This window comes from Podarcis liolepis (assembly GCF_965112155.1).
Source record: "Podarcis liolepis genome assembly, chromosome: 2".
Classification (NCBI taxonomy): domain Eukaryota; kingdom Metazoa; phylum Chordata; class Lepidosauria; order Squamata; family Lacertidae; genus Podarcis; species Podarcis liolepis.
In genome coordinates this window covers 16,863,662-16,881,746 of record NC_139555.1, presented here as the reverse complement: position 1 = coordinate 16,881,746, position 18,085 = coordinate 16,863,662, and the positions used below count along the sequence as shown (strand labels likewise).

Sequence of the window (18,085 nt, the reverse complement as noted above, 5' to 3'; positions counted from 1 at the left end):
CAACGCGCAGGCTTCGCCGTCGGAAAAACGTAGCGCGCGGCCGTCACGTGACGCTCAGGGAAGGGCGGGAAAAAAGCGGGAGAAGACTCGCTGCCCGCCATTTTGTGTCCTTGACAGATGATGCGGCGGCTTCATGCGCCGGCTGCTGGCTGGCTGGCGCTGCTCCTGCTGCTGGGCGAGGCCGCGGGCGAGAACCCCGGGATCTCTCTAGAGAGTGAGCCCGGCTTCGCTTGACGTTGGGCGGCGGAACCCGCGGGCACATTCTCACGTGTCAGGTTCTCACGTGTCAGGCACGCCCTTCGAGGCTGGGGCTGGACGGAGGCTGCTAGTGGCCTCCGGTGTCACGGGCTTCCCCTCCCGTGAGAACCGCCCATAAGGAAGGAGGCTGGGGGTGAGGGCTGCACAACGAGACCCTCGGCTGCCATCTGAAAAATAAGGGGATTCGGTTTCTATCCTATTGGAGCAAGCAAAATTATCTGCAGTGTTTTAGGGGTGGGGTGGGGAAATAATTATTTAGAGCCAATCCTTGAATTAATTGACTGGAAGGTAAAGTTAAAGGACCCCTAGACCGTTAAGTCCAGTCAAAGGCAACTATGGAGTCCATTGACTATGGGGCTATTGACTGGAGGGACACAGGTGGTGCTGTGGTCTAAGCCTCTTGGGCTTGCTGATCAGAAGGTCAGCAGTTCAAATCCGTGTGACGAGGTGAGCTCCCGTTGCTCTGTCCCAGCTCCTGCCAACCTAGGAGTTCGGAAGCACGCCAGTGGAAGTAGATAAATAGGTACCGCTGCAGCGGAAGGTAAACAGCGTTTCCGTGCGCTTTGGTTTCCGTCACGGTGTCCCATTGCACCAAAAGCAGTTTAGTCATGCTGGTCACATGGAAAGCTGGCTGTGGACAAACACTGGCTCCCTCGGCGTGAAAGCCAGATGAGCACTTCACCCCATAGTTGCTTTTGGTTGGACTTATCTGTCCAGGGGTCCTTTACCTTTACCTTTTTTTTACCTAATTGACTGGAAACAAGGCTAGATCCTTTTATGGAGAGCACCTTCAAGAGAAGGAATGAACTGCCCACATACAAAACAGGAACAGTCTTAGATTTCTTGATGCCCCTTGTCCGTCCACCCTCAGAAAGGGGGAGAGGAAAATCATGAACTCTGGATCTTTCCTTGGAACTAGGATCTTACTCAATTTAGAACATGTGATTTTTACCCATCTTCTTGCAGGTTTAGGTGCCCTGTTGGGGTAAAAAAAGAGAGCATCTTACAATAGTCGTATAATGTAGTCTTCTGTTAACATAGGTTAAAATCAGTGTTATTGCAGAGGCTGGCTTTGGTTTGCAACCCAACAATACAATATAACCAGGGTTATTTTCCCCCACACTGTGAATGTTTCAGGTTTGCATAATGTCTCCATCAGGTGTTCTGGGTATCCCCAACAATTCAAGGAATGTACTAGTGCACAAACACAAGTCCTTGCATAAATGGAAAGATGCAACCCATTTGCTGGATTGCATCTCACCAATATAAATTTTGATATTTAGAATGTGGAACCAGGCCACTTGTAGATGAGACCACAGAGGAAGAACGGATTGTAGGTGGACATGACGCTGAACTTGGAAGATGGCCTTGGCAAGTTAGTCTTCAAGTTTACCATACTAATGGAAGATACCTTCATGTATGTGCTGGATCTTTAATTGATTATGACTCCGTGCTAACAGCAGCACACTGCATTCAAAACAGGTATATATTCAGATCTTTATATATTCAATCTTTTTTCTGTGTCTGGTGTGAGAAAAGTATATGGATCAAATATAAGTATATGGACTTACTGAATTTTTTTTTGTATGTGTATCCATATATGTGGCTCTTTATCTTATTTCAGCTTTTTGCAAGGCCAGGTGATTTGTAGTGTTATAGCTATATTATGGATATCTGTCGGAGAAAACCCTCTCAAACACACGGAAGAGGCAAAAACGAAGCAAAAGAGAAGCCACAAAGACAGTGGTATATAGAATAAGGACCCCCCCCCCCTTTACCCATAGAAAAAAGGAATCTGCCAACCTGACCAGAGGCAGGGCAGAACTGGAGGGTAGAATGGCTCCTAATCCTGGAAGAGGCAAAAGACTTGAAATGCTTTGCCTGTCTGGTCCAGACTGAATGTCCCCCAGTCCACTCCAGCAAATTTCTGAATGTAATTTCCCCCTGGGATAATGAGCATCATAAAATCAACTCCCTGCAAAAAAGGCAGGTAGGGAAGGAAACAACACTGCTCTATTTACAGACACAATTGTCATTGTGGCATTCCAAGCAATGACATAGCTACGGAGGGGCTAGCCCCCAGAGGGGTGCCACTGAAGCTCCCAGCATGGGGGGGTGGTGCCAAACTCTGTCTTTGACCTGGGTAAAATAAAGCCTAGTTTTGCCCAATTCCAAGTTAGTTGGACTGAAATTGAAACTCTTGTTGAGCATGTTTTGAGCTTGCTCTGACTAGTGTTACCTATCTGTATATCTGTTTGGAATGTAAACGATTTGCTGGATATGTTGCTTTTATTATCTGCAGCAATTTCTTTCGTTCTTTTGGTGTTTGACGAGTCTAGCTTCATGTTTATTTTTGAACAGATGGTGAAGCAAGACACAAAATTCATTGCTCTGAAGTTGCAATCCTAGCTTAATGATTGACTCTGCAAGGGCTTTCATTTTGTCCTAGGACAACACCAGAGCTTTGGAGGGCTGTGTTTGGCTTGCGTCGACTTTATGGAGACAAGATTCATTCTGTAAACAGCCAGGTGATGAAAATCATGCCCCACTGTCGTTATGATGCAAGAAGTCACGTAAATGATATTGCCTTGTTTAAATTAAGCCAGGTTATCACATACAATGACTATATTCAGCCCATCTGTTTACCTAGCACCCCTATTCTCCTGAGTGACAGGAACCCATGTTATATAAGTGGATGGGGATTGACAAAAGAGAATGGTAAATATTTCCTTTTCCTTTTATTTTTTATTTATTGACTTTATATGCCACCCTATACCTGAAGGTCTCAGGGCGGTTCACAGAACAAAATAAGTAATATAAAACATATATATATATATATATATATGTGTGTGTGTGTGTGTGTGTGTGTGTGTGTGTGTGTGTGTTTTCAACTAATCAACTAGAATTAGTTTGGTGATCTTAGAATATCTCCTTGCTGTGAATACATTGGGACTATTTCACGTTACTCAGAAGGAGTATACACTCAGTAGGTGTTCATCACCAAAACAAATAAACTGAGGGTGAACAGAATAAACTTAGGACCACAAAATATGCACATTTCACATACAGTGGTACCTTGGTTCTCAAACTTAATCCATTCTGGGAGTCCGTTCCAAAACCAAGACACACTTTCCCATAGAAAGTAGTGCAAAATGAATTAATCCATTCCAGACTTTTAAAAACAACCCCTAAAACAACAATTTAACATGAATTTTACTATCTAACGAGACCATTGATCCATAAAATGAAAGCAATAATCAATGTACTGTACTATAAAATAAATAAGATAGTATTGTAGATGATAAAAATGAAAATTTAATTTTTTTCTTCCCTGCAGATGATAGTCATTGTTTGGATGGGGGGCTTTTATCCATTTCTGCAGTCACACAAACAATGAATCCGTAGCTGAACTGGGTTCCACACAGTCACAAAAATAAATTAACCAAAAAAGCCTCAAAAACAATAACGCAAAATAAATAGCAAAAACAAAAGCACCAAACTTAATCCGTTCCGGAAGTTTGACTTCCGAAATGTTCGAAAACCAAGGCGCAGCTTCTGATTGGTACAGGTGCCCTGGAAACAATAGCCGACAGCCACATCGGACGTTCAGCTTCCAAAAATAGTTTGAAAACTGGAACAGTTACTTACCGGTTTTTGGAGTTTGAGAACCAAGATGTTTGAGAACCAAGGTACCACTGTACTTGATCTCAGCTTTACACACTGTGACCAGGGGGACTAGACAGGGGGGTGGGGCAGCCTTGCTTATCAGTGTCCTGGAGACTTGTGAGAACCTCCAGAACCCTTGTGTGACTCAGAGCCCAGTAAGAAAGGTGGAGGGCTTAAAAGCTCTTTCCACAAAGGGTTTTCCCGCCACAGAAATAGTTTTTACGCCCTCTGCCTTGCATTCTGGGCTCTGGGAAGGTTGCTTGACATCCCACATAACCCCTCAGATAACTTGTGGTCCTATTGTAATTAATTTTATTACAACTTAGTACGCTGCTGCGATGACTTCTAACCCTACCCATGGTGATGCCTAAACTCATTGCACCATCGTTAAGCCCAGCCATTCGGATTGCTCATTTAAAGGTTGCACCACTAGAAAATTTAAAGGAGAATGCAGCACACTCAAAGATAAATGGGGTTGCATCTACAGCTGAGAGTATACATTGAAAGTAGATGGATAAATGATTAATTTAATTTGGAATATGCAGAAAATATAAAATAAAAATTTAAGGGGGGGAGGAAGTCGAGTTTTGAAATGTTAAAATGATTGTAAAATTATTGAAATGTATAAGATTGAAAATCATAAATAAAAAATATTTTTTTTAAAAAAAGGGATTGTATCTACAGCTCTGCATTCACCTAGGGTCAGTGTACCAAAATTCATCACGTCTCCAAGATGGTGGAATGACTTTTGAGATCCGTTTTAGCAATTGACATAGGTTCTCTGCACTTTAATGGGGATGTGGCTGCGGTGCATGAGGCTTAAGAAAGTTACTTTGGACCAAAAGATGTCAACAGCCAGCATTTTTGCATATTGTTCAATATGTTACAGAATGTTAAACAGAGGCATACTACCAGCTGTATTTTATGTATTCATTATAGGTACACCAAGTTATATATTACAAGAAGCTGAAATAAAAGTTTTTACACACGAAGTCTGTAATAGTTACGATTGGTATAATGGACAACTATCAAGGAATCAGCTTTGTGCTGGCTCTGAAAGTGGACATGTTGACGCTTGCCTGGTAAAATGAAGATAATTCTGTTTCAAAACAAATTGAAGAAACATGTTGTCTTGTTGTTGGTAGCTCAAATATCATTACTGGATGAGGGTAACACCGGTCACAGTACTACCAAAGCAGTTGGAAAATTAATAGAAATAAGTTGCTGTTTCTTCATTTGATGAAATGGTCTCATTGACACATCACAGTAAAATTCAAGCAATACCATAATTTCATGTGCCTTATATTGATTTGAGATTGCATGCGGCATAATTCCAGTTAAGATATAGAACTTGTTACTACTATTTTCTTTTTGGGTCCTTTTTTGGCTCACTGAAATATACTAGTAGCTGAGTGGGGACTTTTGAGTTTATTTTAGAAAGAAAAGTGGAGCATACATTTCAAAACATAAAATAAATGAAAGAAGAGCTATGCATAAAAATTCAGGGTATTCACTTATTTCCACTTTGCTTCCCTCCAAAACAGAATTTGGCAACAGAGGGTGAGGCAAGAATTGTAATAAAAACATGGCTCTTGTTATGGTAGCTAACATTAAATGGAATACAGTGGTACCTCGCAAGACGAAAAACGTGCAAGACGAAAGAGTTTTCTGTTTTTTGAGTCGTTCCGCAAGACGAATTTCCCTATGGGCTTGCTTTGCAAGACGAAACATCTTGCGAGTTCTTGCGAGTTTGTTTCCTTTTTCTTAAAGCTGCTAATAGCCGTGCTTCGCAAGACGAAAAAACCGCAAGACGAGACTCGCGGAACGGATTAATTTCGTCTTGCGAGGCACCACTGTATCATGTACAGTACTATTATTGTATGACTAGCTTGATGTCTAGAATTCCTCTCCCCACCTGCCCCAAATGATCACATTTTTAAAGTGGCCTACCTGTTGGTACTCAAGAGTGGGTGGCGCTGTGGTCTAAACCACAGAGCCTAGGGCTTGCCGATCAGAAGGTCAGCGGTTCGAATCCCCATGATGGGGTGAGCTCCCGTTGCTCGGTCCCTACTCCTGCCAACCTAGCAGTTCGAAAGCACATCAAAGTGCAAGTAGATAAATAGGTACCCCTCCGGCGGGAAAGTAAACGGCATTTCCATGCGCTTCTCTGGTTTGCCAGAAGCGGCTTAGTCATGCTGGCCACATGACCCGGAAACTGTATGCCAGCTCCCTGGGCCAGTAAAGCGAGATGAGTGACGCAACCCTAGAGTCGTCCACGACTGGACCTAACGGTCAGGGGTCCCTTTACCTTACCTGTTGGTAGTGCTGTTGAGCCACAAAGGAAGATTACCCAATTCATTTTTCCAGACTCATCCTTATTTCCTAGCAATGAGTATTTTCTCTTGATGATTTCTGAGAGGTAAACCTTCCGAATGTGAAACCTTCCGAATACTGTCAACAACACTTAGATTGTCTTCTTTATTTTTCATTTTCCAGGGAGACAGTGGTGGTCCTCTGATGTGTTATTTGCCAGATGATAAGTTTTATCTGGTAGGAATCACCAGCTTTGGTATTGGCTGTGGTCGACCAAAATTACCAGGAATCTATATACATGCAGCTAATTACAGAAGTTGGATAGATTCACGCCTACTTGGCAAAACCTCCATTGTGAGCATTCCATGTGTTCTGATTTTTTCAACTGTGGTGTGGGTAACCATTCATCTTGTTCTGTGAACAGGCAAACTCTGCTTCCATTGCACTTTTAAACTCAATTATTTCCTCCTGCAAATCTTTACCAAAATACAATATTTAAGAGTTACTATGCTTTATAATCTACTTTGAATTGACAAATTCAAAAACAAGTTTTATCTGCAAAGATATAAACCCAGAAGCACTGTTCATTTAATTTCCTTTATGAATCGCTTCCCAAAGCGATTTCACAATAAAAAATATGTATATACAGACTGGTTTATCCATGCCTCCCCTTGTTATGCTGCTTCCATCATCCTCCTGGAAAAACCCCCCTGCTCTTTAGTGTTCAATTGGAGCGAACAGGAATCTGGGTTTCCCCCAGATTGCCATTTGTTCTGATAGATCACTAAAGAGCGGGTTTTCCCTTGGAAAGGGGAAAACTCCAGTCAAGCGGGAAACTGCCAGGACTTGTGCTTTCTAGGCACAGCACATGCGGAATTTACATATATGTATATTTTACATTTTTTGATGGGTGGGGTATAAATAATAAAATCATTATTATTACGTACAATTTTAAAAGCTACGGTAGTAAGATCAGTGGTAGCTAATAAATAAGTTGCCTGTGTTTAGGACCAAGCTTTATCAGTACAAGGTAGACTGGTTTGTTGAGTGATACATTATTGTTTCAGTGTTTTATCACACACCGTTGTAATTTATTGTTTAATACTGATGTGAACGGTTCACAAGTGCTTTATCAGCTGCGGAAAAGTGGCATATAAATCTTGAAACAAATAGCTCTCATTCTACCATAAGTCCTTCTTCCTAGTGTGCTCTAGTAGTTAAGAGACATGGGTTGAAATCCCCACTTGGTTATGAAGCTCATGGGGTAACCTTGGGCCAGTCACGAACTCTCATCCTAAACTGTTTCATAGGGTTATTGTGATAATATTGGGGGGGGGGGGACAATGTACAATGCCCACCATGGGAAAAGTTACACAAAGAGTGCTGTAGAATTACAATACTGTACTGTGCTTCAGTTGGCCAGATGCAAAGCCAACCTTGCATGAGTTTTACACACACCCCAAACACTGAGTTGATTCAGAACGAAATCCTTTAAGATACGCTTTCCCCCTGCCCTCACTGCATAATGGTCGCCTATAAGAGGCAATCGTAGGAGGGCACTTGTGTTGCTCTTACACAAGCATTGTCCAGTCCTGACACTAAGGTCTAACTCTTGAGGGCCTTCTGACGGTTCCCTCACTGCGAGAAGGGAGGTTACAGGGAACCAGGCAAGAAGAGGGCCTTCTCAGTTGTGGCACCTACCCTGTGGAACACCCTCCCATCAGATGTCAAGGAAATAAACAACTACTGGTACCTGACCTTTAGAAGACATCTGAAGGCAAATTTTTAATGCCTAATATTTTACCATTTTTATATCAGGGACACAGATGGTGCTGTGCTCTAAACCACTGAGCCTCTTAGGCTTGCCAATCAGAAGGTTGGTGGTTCGAATCCCTGCGATGGGGTGAGCTCCCGTTGCTGTTCCAACCTAGCAGTTTGAAAACACGCCAGTGCAAGTAGATAAATAGGTACCGCTGCAGTGGGAAGATAAACAGCATTTCCGTGTGCTCTGGTTTCCATCACTGTGTCCCGTTGTGGCAGAAGCGGTTTAGTCATGCTGGCCACATGACCCGGAAAGCTGTCTGTAAACAAACCCGGCTCCCTCAGCCTGAAAGCCAGATGAGCACTGCACCCCATAGTCGCCTTTGACTGGACTTAACTGTCCAGGGGTCCTTTACCTTACCTTTACAATTTTTTAAGCTGCCCAGAGTGGCTGGGGAAACCCTGCCAGATGGGTGGAGTATAAATAATAAAATCATCATCATTATTATTATTAGGCATATCAATCCTTATTTATAAAAATCCCTGCTAAAAGAACCCATGCCCCCGCCCGTTGCCTCTCTTAGCCCCGATTACTTTCGTAAAATGCGATTTATTGTAACGGGCAAAGCCGATATCAGCTGCCGTCGCTGTGACATTTCACCAGGCGGTTTTTTGCTTTCCTTACGTCGGGTTAAATAATAGGAAGCTTCGCTTTCGTAGGGCTTGGGGAGAGGTCGTCCCCATCCTCGTTGCCGGCTCTCGGGATTCCCTTATCGATCCCCGACAGGAGACTCCCGCCCCGAGGAGCAAGCGTTCCAACCGACGGGCGTAAAGAAGGCGCGGAAGCTCCCGCTGCGCGCTTCGCCCCCCCCACTTCCCCTCCCCCGCGCTAACGTCACTTTGGCCGGAGGAGAAAGTTTCCTCGACGGACGATGCGGCTAAGCCGTCTCAGGGCAGCCGCTGCGCCTCTGCTGGCACTGCTGCTGGGTCAAGCCGTGACCCTGAACATAATGTCTCTGCTTCCCTCGGAGGGTGAGCCGGGCTTTCCTCGTCCCCCTTGAGCGGTGCGCGGCCCGTCGGAAGCGTTTAGGATCGCAGGGGCGGAGCTGCGCGTGGAGCGCACTTTCCCCGAGGAAGGCGGGGAGCGGGAGGGAAGCCGCTTCAAAACCTCCGGTGGGACGTGCGCGGAGCGCGCAACAGGCGGCGCAGCTTCGCCATCGGGGTCGCCGCTGGGGAGGGAAGGATGCGAAGGCATTGGATCCCTCAAATCAAGCGGGCGGTTTCTTTCCTGCAGGTCGAGGCCCGTGGATCCGCCGTGAGGATCCGTCTCCCGGCAAGCAGCTCGTGGGGTTGCATTTGAGTCCTGGAAACGACCATTGTTTATACTTTTAGATCCGTGTGCATTTATGAATATTTATTCTATATTTGAGACCTTAAAATACTTACAGCACTATACACAGACCCTTGAAGGTTTATGCCCCCCAAAACTAGTCAGTCTGGAAAGTTGCTGCCTCTTGTTTCAGGAAGACCTTCTACCACCCAGCCAACTTCTTTGTTGCTACCCTTTCTGCTCTGCTGTGAAATCTATTATCTCTGGCTGACACAGATTTCACAAGGTGTTGTACAAGATTTAAACACTCTGTTACACATACTGGGAAACAAGGTCCCATAAATATCCTAGTTTTGACAGAATCCACAGAACGGATTCTTTTCGTCTTGCGAGGCACCACTGTAAATACTTCCCTCCACAATGCCCAACAGAAATTCATCTGGTCACGGAAGTGTTGTGCCATACCGATCTATTCAAAACAACGGTCCTAAGGATCTGCTTTAAATGTATTTGTTGCTGAACGCCTGCTATATTTTGAGGGACGTATCTCACCACTAGCGTAACTGTGTTTTCATTTCTAGATTGCGGGACAAGGCCTCTGATGGGTGAGATGACAGTATGGAATCGGATTGTGGGTGGACGTGATGCGGAGCCCGGGGCATGGCCATGGCAAGTTAGTCTTCAAGTTTACCGCTTTGGTACAGGATATCACCATGTATGTGGTGGATCCTTGATTAATAACTACTCAGTGCTGACGGCAGCACACTGCATTAAAAAATGGACGTAGGTATATTTCTGTTCTAAATCTTTTTCTTCTTTTTTTGCCAATTATAGGCGTGAGAAAAGTGTATTCGTTAAAACGACATTAGCTTATTTTTGAAATCTGTATCTACCGCTAGAGACCTGGAACAAAACGTTTCAGTATATCAATAACAGGAGCAACCCTCTTGAGGCAATAGGCCTGTAACATCAGTCCAGAGATTAGAGGCAGGGGGATAGTTCAGAAATTGGGGGCCCTTTTTCCTTTCACCCCCCTCCATCCCCACCTGAAACCATTCCCTGCTATGCTTTATAATAAGGGTGGGGAACCTTTCACAGCCTATGGGCAACCAGAGGCAAAAAGTGGATTGAACAATCAATGTAATTCATACATTTCTGGAGTTTACAGGTTTCTACACACACACAAATGCTCACAGCCCTCCAACCACCAGGCAGGGAATTCCAGCGCAGACATCCAAACGCTTTGCAAAGATCAATCCATGGCATGAAAAACCAGATCTCTGCAGCGGAGTTCATTACCCAAAAAAAAGGCCATCTGGACCCTGCAGTTAAAAGAACTACCACCCAGTCATAAATACCCCCTTCTTGGGCAAGGTGGTGGACAGAAATCTACTAGAATGTTGTAGTTTTTCAGATCTGAAATGGGAGGAGGGGGCAAGGAAAGATCAAGGACTCTGCTTTCTGTGTACAAAATGAGTTCACACCTGTTTGCAGGAAAATGCCAAGCATTTATTTATGTAGAGCATTTGTACTCTGCTCTTCAGCCAAGAAGCCTCCCAGAGCGGCTTACATGAAATCAAATCAAGACACTCCCTACCTGTAGGCTTACAAACAAAAAAACAAACACACAAGGGGAAAGGGAGGAGGAGGGAAGAGGAAAACAAAACTCAAGCACCGATTTCTGGACAGTTTCTATATTTCTGTATTGACCAGCCAGCATAGTTCAGAGGCTGGAGGTGCCTGGTGGAACTGGGCCGCCAGCAAAGCAGATGCAATGAAACCAGCTTCCTGAATGATTCATTTATGGATCCAATTGGAAACATTTTATACTGCAAAAGAATAACTTCAGTAGTTACTTCCTTTATCTCTTATGTACAGCATATTTTAAAAGCACATTAAAAGGGGACCTCTGACCGTTAGGTCCAGACGTGGACGATTCTGGGGTTGCGGCACTCATCTCGCTTTATGGGCCTAGGGAGCCAGGATACAGCTTCCGGGTTTTGTGGCCATCATGACTAAGCTGCCTCTGGCAAACCAGAGCAGTGCACGGAAACGCCGTTTACCTTCCCGCCGGAGCAGTACCTATTTATCTACTTGCACTTTGACGTGCTTTCGAACTGCTAGGTTGGCAGGAGCAGGGACCGAGCAACAGGAGCTCACCCCATTGTGGGGATTCGAACCGCCAACCTTCTGATCAGCAAGCCCTAGGCTCTGGTTTAGACCACAGCGCCACCCGCATCCCATTACTTCTTCCCAAAATCATGGGAACCATAGTTTGCCTCCTCACTGCCCCAGTACCCTAAACAAACTACAGTCCCCAGGATTATTGGGGGGGGGGGGAGAGAGTCGTGTGCTTTAAGAGTGCAATGAATTTTACTTAAATGTGGTGTGGCTCTGTTTACTGCAGATAATCATACTTTTCAACTCAGTTTCTTGCAGGTGTCTCTGGTGCAACTGGTTAGTGCATTTGACTGTTAACCAAAAGTGTATTTGACTTTTCAACTCCAAACAGGGATAGTTTGAAGGTCGGCAGTTCGAATCCGCACGACAGGGTGAGCTCCTGCCCCAGCTCCTGCCAACCTAATAGTTCAAAAGCACGCCAGTGCAAGTAGATAAATAGGTACCACTGTGGCAGGAAGGTACGGTAAATTGCATTTTTGTGCGCTCTGGCTTCCGTCATGGTGTTCTGTTACGCCAAAAGCGGTTTAGTCATGCTGGCCACATGAACTGGAAAGCTGTCTGCAGACAAAGGCCGGCTCCCTTGGCCAGAAGCAAGATGAGCGCCGCAACCCAATAGTCGCCTTTGATGGGACTTGACAGTCCAGGGGTCATTTACCTTTACCTTTATGTTAGCTCAATAAAACTATGATTTAGCCAGAAGTATTTATAATTACATCTGGAGATAAAATAATCAGCATCGAAGAGCAGTAAGTGTAGTTGCACTGTGATAAAGAAGTCACATTAAGAGGTGGTAATTATATTGAGAAGACATGCCCACATTCATGATGGAGAGGCAGACAAATATTTTTGCACAAGATCTCCATTATTAAGGTATAAAACAAACAAATTGAAATAGATGTTGCTCACACACAAATCACAAGCCTGTTGTGAAGGTGGTAGTGTTTGCATTTGCAGCCTTCCACACTTCTGAACGTTTTTTTTACAAGGCAATGGAGTAAAAATGTAGTGGAGGACAGAGAAAGAGTGGTTGGGGTGAGGAACAATATAAAATCCAGAATATTTTTCATTAGGATCTGCCCCAGAATATTTTTCATCAGGATCTGCCTACTGATGTGGACAGTAAGCAGTGGAACAGCAACAAATATGGTGACTGAAAAAGGTATGTGGGTGTCTTATGAACCAATCACATGTGCAGAAAAATCATTTCTGAACCACCTGTTTGTAAGAAAATTCCTGTATGTGGACATGGTAAAGGGATTTTATTCTCTCTTAGGGATCCTGCATTTTGGAGGGCTGTATTTGGCTTGCACCATCTTTATAGCTATGAATCTTCTACTGTAAAGCGCCATGTCAGAGCTATCGTGATGCATGCTGGTTTCAAGAGAAGCACGTACGAAAATGATGTTGCCTTGTTTAAACTAAAAAGGCCTATCAGCTACAGTGATTATATTCAGCCTATCTGCTTACCTAACAGCACTACTCAACTAGTGGCAGATGAAAACCCATGTTTCATAAGTGGATGGGGAAACACAGAGGAGAAGGGTAAATATCTTATGTGTCCTTTAATCTGTGTTAAAAATCAGTTTGGTGATCTAATTGAGATTGGTGATCTCAGGAAGAATCTTTGCAGTGAGTTGTATTCAGTGCTAGCCCTTCTCAGAGTAGCATTGGATTCACTCCAGTGAGGACATTCAGGATTGTTTCACACAATGCACAGAAAGAAAACTGATTTTGCTGTAGAATGTACGGAGGATTCCTTGTACCTGTCAAAGTGCACTCTGTGTGTGTGTGTGTGTGTGTGTGTGTGTGTGTGTGTTTGTTGCATTCACACTGTGTGTTTTTAAATGTACTCTTAAAATGCTTTTTAAAAAGTATTAATCTTCTGTGGAATACTGGAAATAGATTTCACAGAGGATGTGTGGCAGAGTTAATGAGTTTTATCATTGTCCTGTCCCAATAGCTGCAATAGTTAGCAATTTTATATTACACAGCGCTAAAGAAACACAAGCATACTTCTAACAGTGTTTTGTGTTCATTACAGGTAGAGGAAAATTTATATTACAAGAAGCTCAAGTTGACGTTATTCCACTATATATCTGCAATAGATATGACTGGTATGCAGGCGTAGTATCGTGGAATATGCTTTGTGCTGGTTCTGAAACTGGACATGTGGATAGCTGCCAGGTAAAAAGGGAATAATTCTATTTAAAAACATACTGCCAAAAATATATATTGTTTCCTGATTGGCAGGGGGTTGGACTCGATGGCCCTTGTGGTCTATTCCAACTCTATGATTCTATGATATATTCACGTGTCATTTTTTACCAGGCTTCCCATCTCCCTATCTGAGTACACAAACTAGCTTGTACTCACAGAAATGTGGTTTTGGGAATCTTTAATCTGGAGATCATTGCACACCTCAAAGTTATCGAACTATACCATGGCCAAGTTGTTTTTCTTACTTGGGAGAGTTAGCAAAAGACTCATAGATTGCAAGATAAATAGTATTTATTTTAACAAAATGGCAGAGAAAGTGGCTTTGTAGCTAGAAGCGTCAGTTGCAATGGTACAGAATAAAACAGGTAAGTTACTACACAAACGCACATTGCCTAGACCAAAAGCCTACACTTAAGTAACAAGACTGCAAGTGGCAGCACAGTGGTAATGCTCAGATGCTGATGACTGATGTTTGTGAAAATGGGGAGGGCAGAAAGACAGCAAGGTTTAGGAAATGAAGAAGGCAGAAATCAAAGGAACGAATAAAATGTTGGTGTTTGGAGTTAAAAAGCTGACCGAAGGTGAACTGAATACTGAATCCCTGCTAGAGGTGATTATCCTGGATATGATCACATTAAGACTCAGGGTTTTTGGAAAAACACGAAAGCTGTGTTCATTGTAGGAAATACATATGTGATAGGAAATATCCTAGTTCTATCCCGAATAGCTAACTCTTCCCCCACTATGAGGTATGGAGAAAGAGTGGAATTCAGGGCAGCAACCCTAAGAGTATTGGTCTAACACAATAGGTCAGTAGAAGGACAACAAGCTTGGGAGGTTCCTCACTAATCTACCCTTTCCTCATACATATACATCAGCCTACAGGGCAAGCCGAGTTGCCCCTGACATTATTAAACACTAATAGTTACCTGTCCTGAGGAAAGGATTGGCGGAGATGGTTCCCTGAGTTTTACTATGATCTGATGGTGTGAGGTCGTGTCTGTGATAGGTGTTAGGAGCACATACAGTGGTACCTTGGTTCTCAAACGCTTTGGTTCTCAAACGCCAAAAACCCAGAAGTAAGTGTTCCAGTTTTTAAAAGTTTTTCAGAAGCTGAACGTCCGATGTGGTTGCCAGCTATTGTTTCTGGGGCATCTGTACCAATCAGAAGCTGCACCTTGATTTTCGAACATTTCGGACGTCAAACGGACTTCTGGAACAGATTAAGTTTGGTGTTTTTGTTTTTGCTATTTATTTTGCATTTTTGTTTTTGAGGCTTTTTACGGTTGATTTGTTTTTGTGACTGTGTGGAACCCAGTTCAGCTACTGATTGATTGATTGTGTGACTGCGGAAATGGATAAAAGCCCCCTCCCCCTCCATAACAATGACTAACATCAGTGCAGGTAAGAAAAAATAATAATTTTAATTTTTATCATCTACAATACTGTCTTATTTATTGTATAGTACAGTACATTATTGGTTTTCATTTTATGGATCAATGGTCTTGTTAGATGGTAAAATTCATGTTAAATTGCTGTTTTAGGGGTTGTTTTTAAAAGTCTGGAACGGATTAATCCATTTTGCACTACTTTCTATGGGAAAGTGCTCCTTGGTTTTGGAACGCTTTGGTTTTGGAACGGACTTCCTGAACGGTTTAAGTTTGAGAACCAAAGTACCACTGTATTTTGTTGGCCATTCTACCATTCTACCTATGTGTCAAGAAACATCCAGGGAAAAGGCTCAATCAGTGATATATCTATCTATCTATCTATCTATCTATCTATCTATCTATCTATCTATCTTCTATCTATCTATCTATCTATCTATCTATCTATCTATCTATCTAGATCTAGATAATGGTCCCAGATAAGCCAGCCTTTGTAGTTTACTCTTGAGCTAGGCCCATACACGAACCCTGGGTTCCTTGCCTAATGCGGTTCAAAACACATTTTTAAAAGCTTCCTTAAGGGAGAACACTAAGATTCCTTTAAGAGGCCCTGACTAACCCAAAGAAAATAGCAAACTTGGAGAGGGTCAAGGAGGACAATCTAACTAAATTTAATGAGGTTTTCTTCCATGGGAATTCACAAAGGCAGGCACCCTGGGGAAGAACTAAAAAAAGCTGGGCAGTTTTGGGGTCTCGGGTAGTCCAGTTAAAGGAAAAAGATAACCTGATGGATGGTGCTTTATAACCAAGGCATGATCATCTTAAGGTCCAAGATGGATGGATGGAAGGACTGCAACGTGACAAAGGACACAGGTAACGAGTTGTCAGCAGGCACAACATGATCTCCTGTTACAAGGGGCCCCTGAGACAATTGAAATACCTTTCTAGGTGACCAAGATTTCCCACTTGGGAAGAGGCAGCGGCACTTTCCCAGAGAATGGAAAATGCAACTTAACCAAATTACCAGTGGGAAATGTTATTGCCATTTTATTTTCGAATATCCAATATACTTTGTATATTCCCCCCCCAAATGTTAATAAAACCTATTAAAAAAAAAAAAAGCTACTGCCGTGACATGCCTTTTTGGGGGAGGGTGTCATGTGACCCCCCTCTCCGATGATAGCATGCTGCTGCAGTCCAATAGGATGAGGTTTTGAAACCCTCAACCAATCAGGAGGGTGGGGGAATTTGGGCTTGAGGCAGGAGAGCTTAGTTGCATACCCAGACATGTTCTGAGGATGAACATGGCAGCATCAAAGCCGGCCATGGCACCTGTGGTCTTTACCTACCTACTAGGCACTTTGAAGAAGAGCACTAGGAGAGTACAGTAGGTCAAGAAGGCAGATACTGTGAGTTTATCATACTCCATGGCAGCCATCAGTGTTAAACCTGAAAAGGGAAAGTCAGGGATGTTAGGGGGGGAAATACCTGTTCAACCCAAAGCTTACATGTAACCAGACCCAGAACTTGAAGCTGCAATCCTTGTAAATGCTGTGATTCTGACCCAGAAGGCTATTGTGGTGTGTGTGTGTACCCATTTCCTGAAGGACGAGGACAAGGAGCCCACATCAACACGCTTACCTGCAACGATGTTTACAGCAGGACAGGATCCAGACCCTGAAACTATGTTCCCTGGCAAATTCCAGCGATTCTGGTCTAGAGTGGGATTGTAGATATATGTGTATATAATATTGATGCTCAACGGATGAAGCCACATCCATTTCCCTACCTGTAGAGGCTGTGGGTGGCAGTGTAACTTTTGAAATCGCAGAAGAGAATAGAGCATGAAGAAAAGGAAGCTTTAACTGAAGAGTTGGAGGAGGAGATTCTGCAGGTGAGAGTTTTGTATCTGAATGATGTGCACGTTTGATTAGTATGTTGGTTTGCCTTGTTACTAAAGAGCTTCTCTGTTTTCTACAGGGTGCTATATAACTAGTGGTAATTTTGATAAAGCATCAATTGATGGAAGAGTACTTTAGAAACTGCAGGAGAAAATGGAGTATGAAGAAAAGGAAGATTTAACTGAATAGATGGATGAAAACAGCTTGTCGGTTGTTAATATCTGTCCTATGTCCGAGCCCTGAAAGCTGAAGGGTGCATGCATGTGTGTATTTCTGATGTGTGTAAATAAAAATGGTTTGCTTTAAACATCTGTGTGCATACCTGTATCAGAAAGCAACATGGCAAAGCACCATAGCAGAGCATGATTACCGATTCAGGCTTTCCCAACTGATCCATATTTCCTAGAAAACTGTATTTTGTTTTGCCTGTTCATGAGATGCAAATTAAAACTTACTGTTTTTCATGTTGCAGGGGGACAGTGGAGGACCTCTGATGTGTTACTTTCCAGATTACACCAAGTTTTATCTGATAGGAATCACCAGTTTTGGTATTGGCTGTGGCCGACCCAAACTTCCTGGAATCTATATACGTGCAAAAGATTATCGACCATGGATAGATAGAGCAGTCAAAATATTCAGCAGAACTTCTACTATGAGCTTTCAACACATTCTCATGTTTTTGACCGTTGGATTGGTAACCTTCCATCTTGTTCTATGAAAAGTCCTGTTCTTTTGGAACTTTATACTTTTCCTTTTAAAACGTATTCATTCCTCTTGCAAACAAGTATATGGAGCCATTTGTTTTTATAATAATGAATGCTTTGTACTCAGTTGTTTAACCTTGTCCAAAATGAATGGAAAAATCCTTCATTAAAAACATCAGTCCAAAAGACATTGTTCAGTTACATTTATATGTTTTGGGGGCTGTAAGTTATATTGTGACTATTGTACTGACAGGCTGCAATATGAAAAAAGAGCATGTTTCAAAAACATGCAGAAAATTATAATTTAATATGTGAAAGAAAGGCTTCAATTCTTCATAGAGGCTTAATTTACAAAATTCAAATGAT

The 18,085-nt window shown here is 42.9% G+C and overlaps 1 protein-coding gene and 1 long non-coding RNA gene across 5 annotated transcripts; both read left to right on the top strand.

The window, feature by feature from the left end:
- Positions 1 to 61: 61 nt before the first annotated feature.
- On the top strand, positions 62 to 17,905 carry LOC310700563 (transmembrane protease serine 12-like). Of its 4 annotated transcripts, XR_014522654.1 has the most exons (7): positions 62 to 214; positions 1,542 to 1,740; positions 2,708 to 2,976; positions 4,864 to 5,006; positions 6,421 to 6,591; positions 9,910 to 10,001; positions 12,783 to 12,921. XR_014522654.1 is itself a non-coding variant. In XM_083490434.1 (6 exons), the coding sequence occupies exons 1-6, from the start codon at positions 118 to 120 to the stop codon at positions 9,928 to 9,930; spliced, it is 900 nt and encodes a 299-aa protein (XP_083346560.1). In that variant the 5' UTR covers positions 62 to 117; the 3' UTR covers positions 9,931 to 10,073. The 4 variants fall into 4 exon arrangements, 3 of the variants coding, with proteins under 3 accessions (XP_083346560.1, XP_083346559.1, XP_083346558.1); XM_083490434.1 differs by lacking the exon at positions 12,783 to 12,921 and having other exon boundaries at positions 9,910 to 10,073; XM_083490433.1 differs by lacking the exons at positions 9,910 to 10,001; positions 12,783 to 12,921 and having other exon boundaries at positions 6,421 to 7,409.
- On the top strand, positions 15,574 to 17,322 carry LOC310700744. Its single transcript, XR_014522782.1, has 2 exons — positions 15,574 to 17,008; positions 17,095 to 17,322. It is a non-coding gene; the product is annotated as an uncharacterized lncRNA (long non-coding RNA).
- Positions 17,906 to 18,085: the final 180 nt, after the last annotated feature.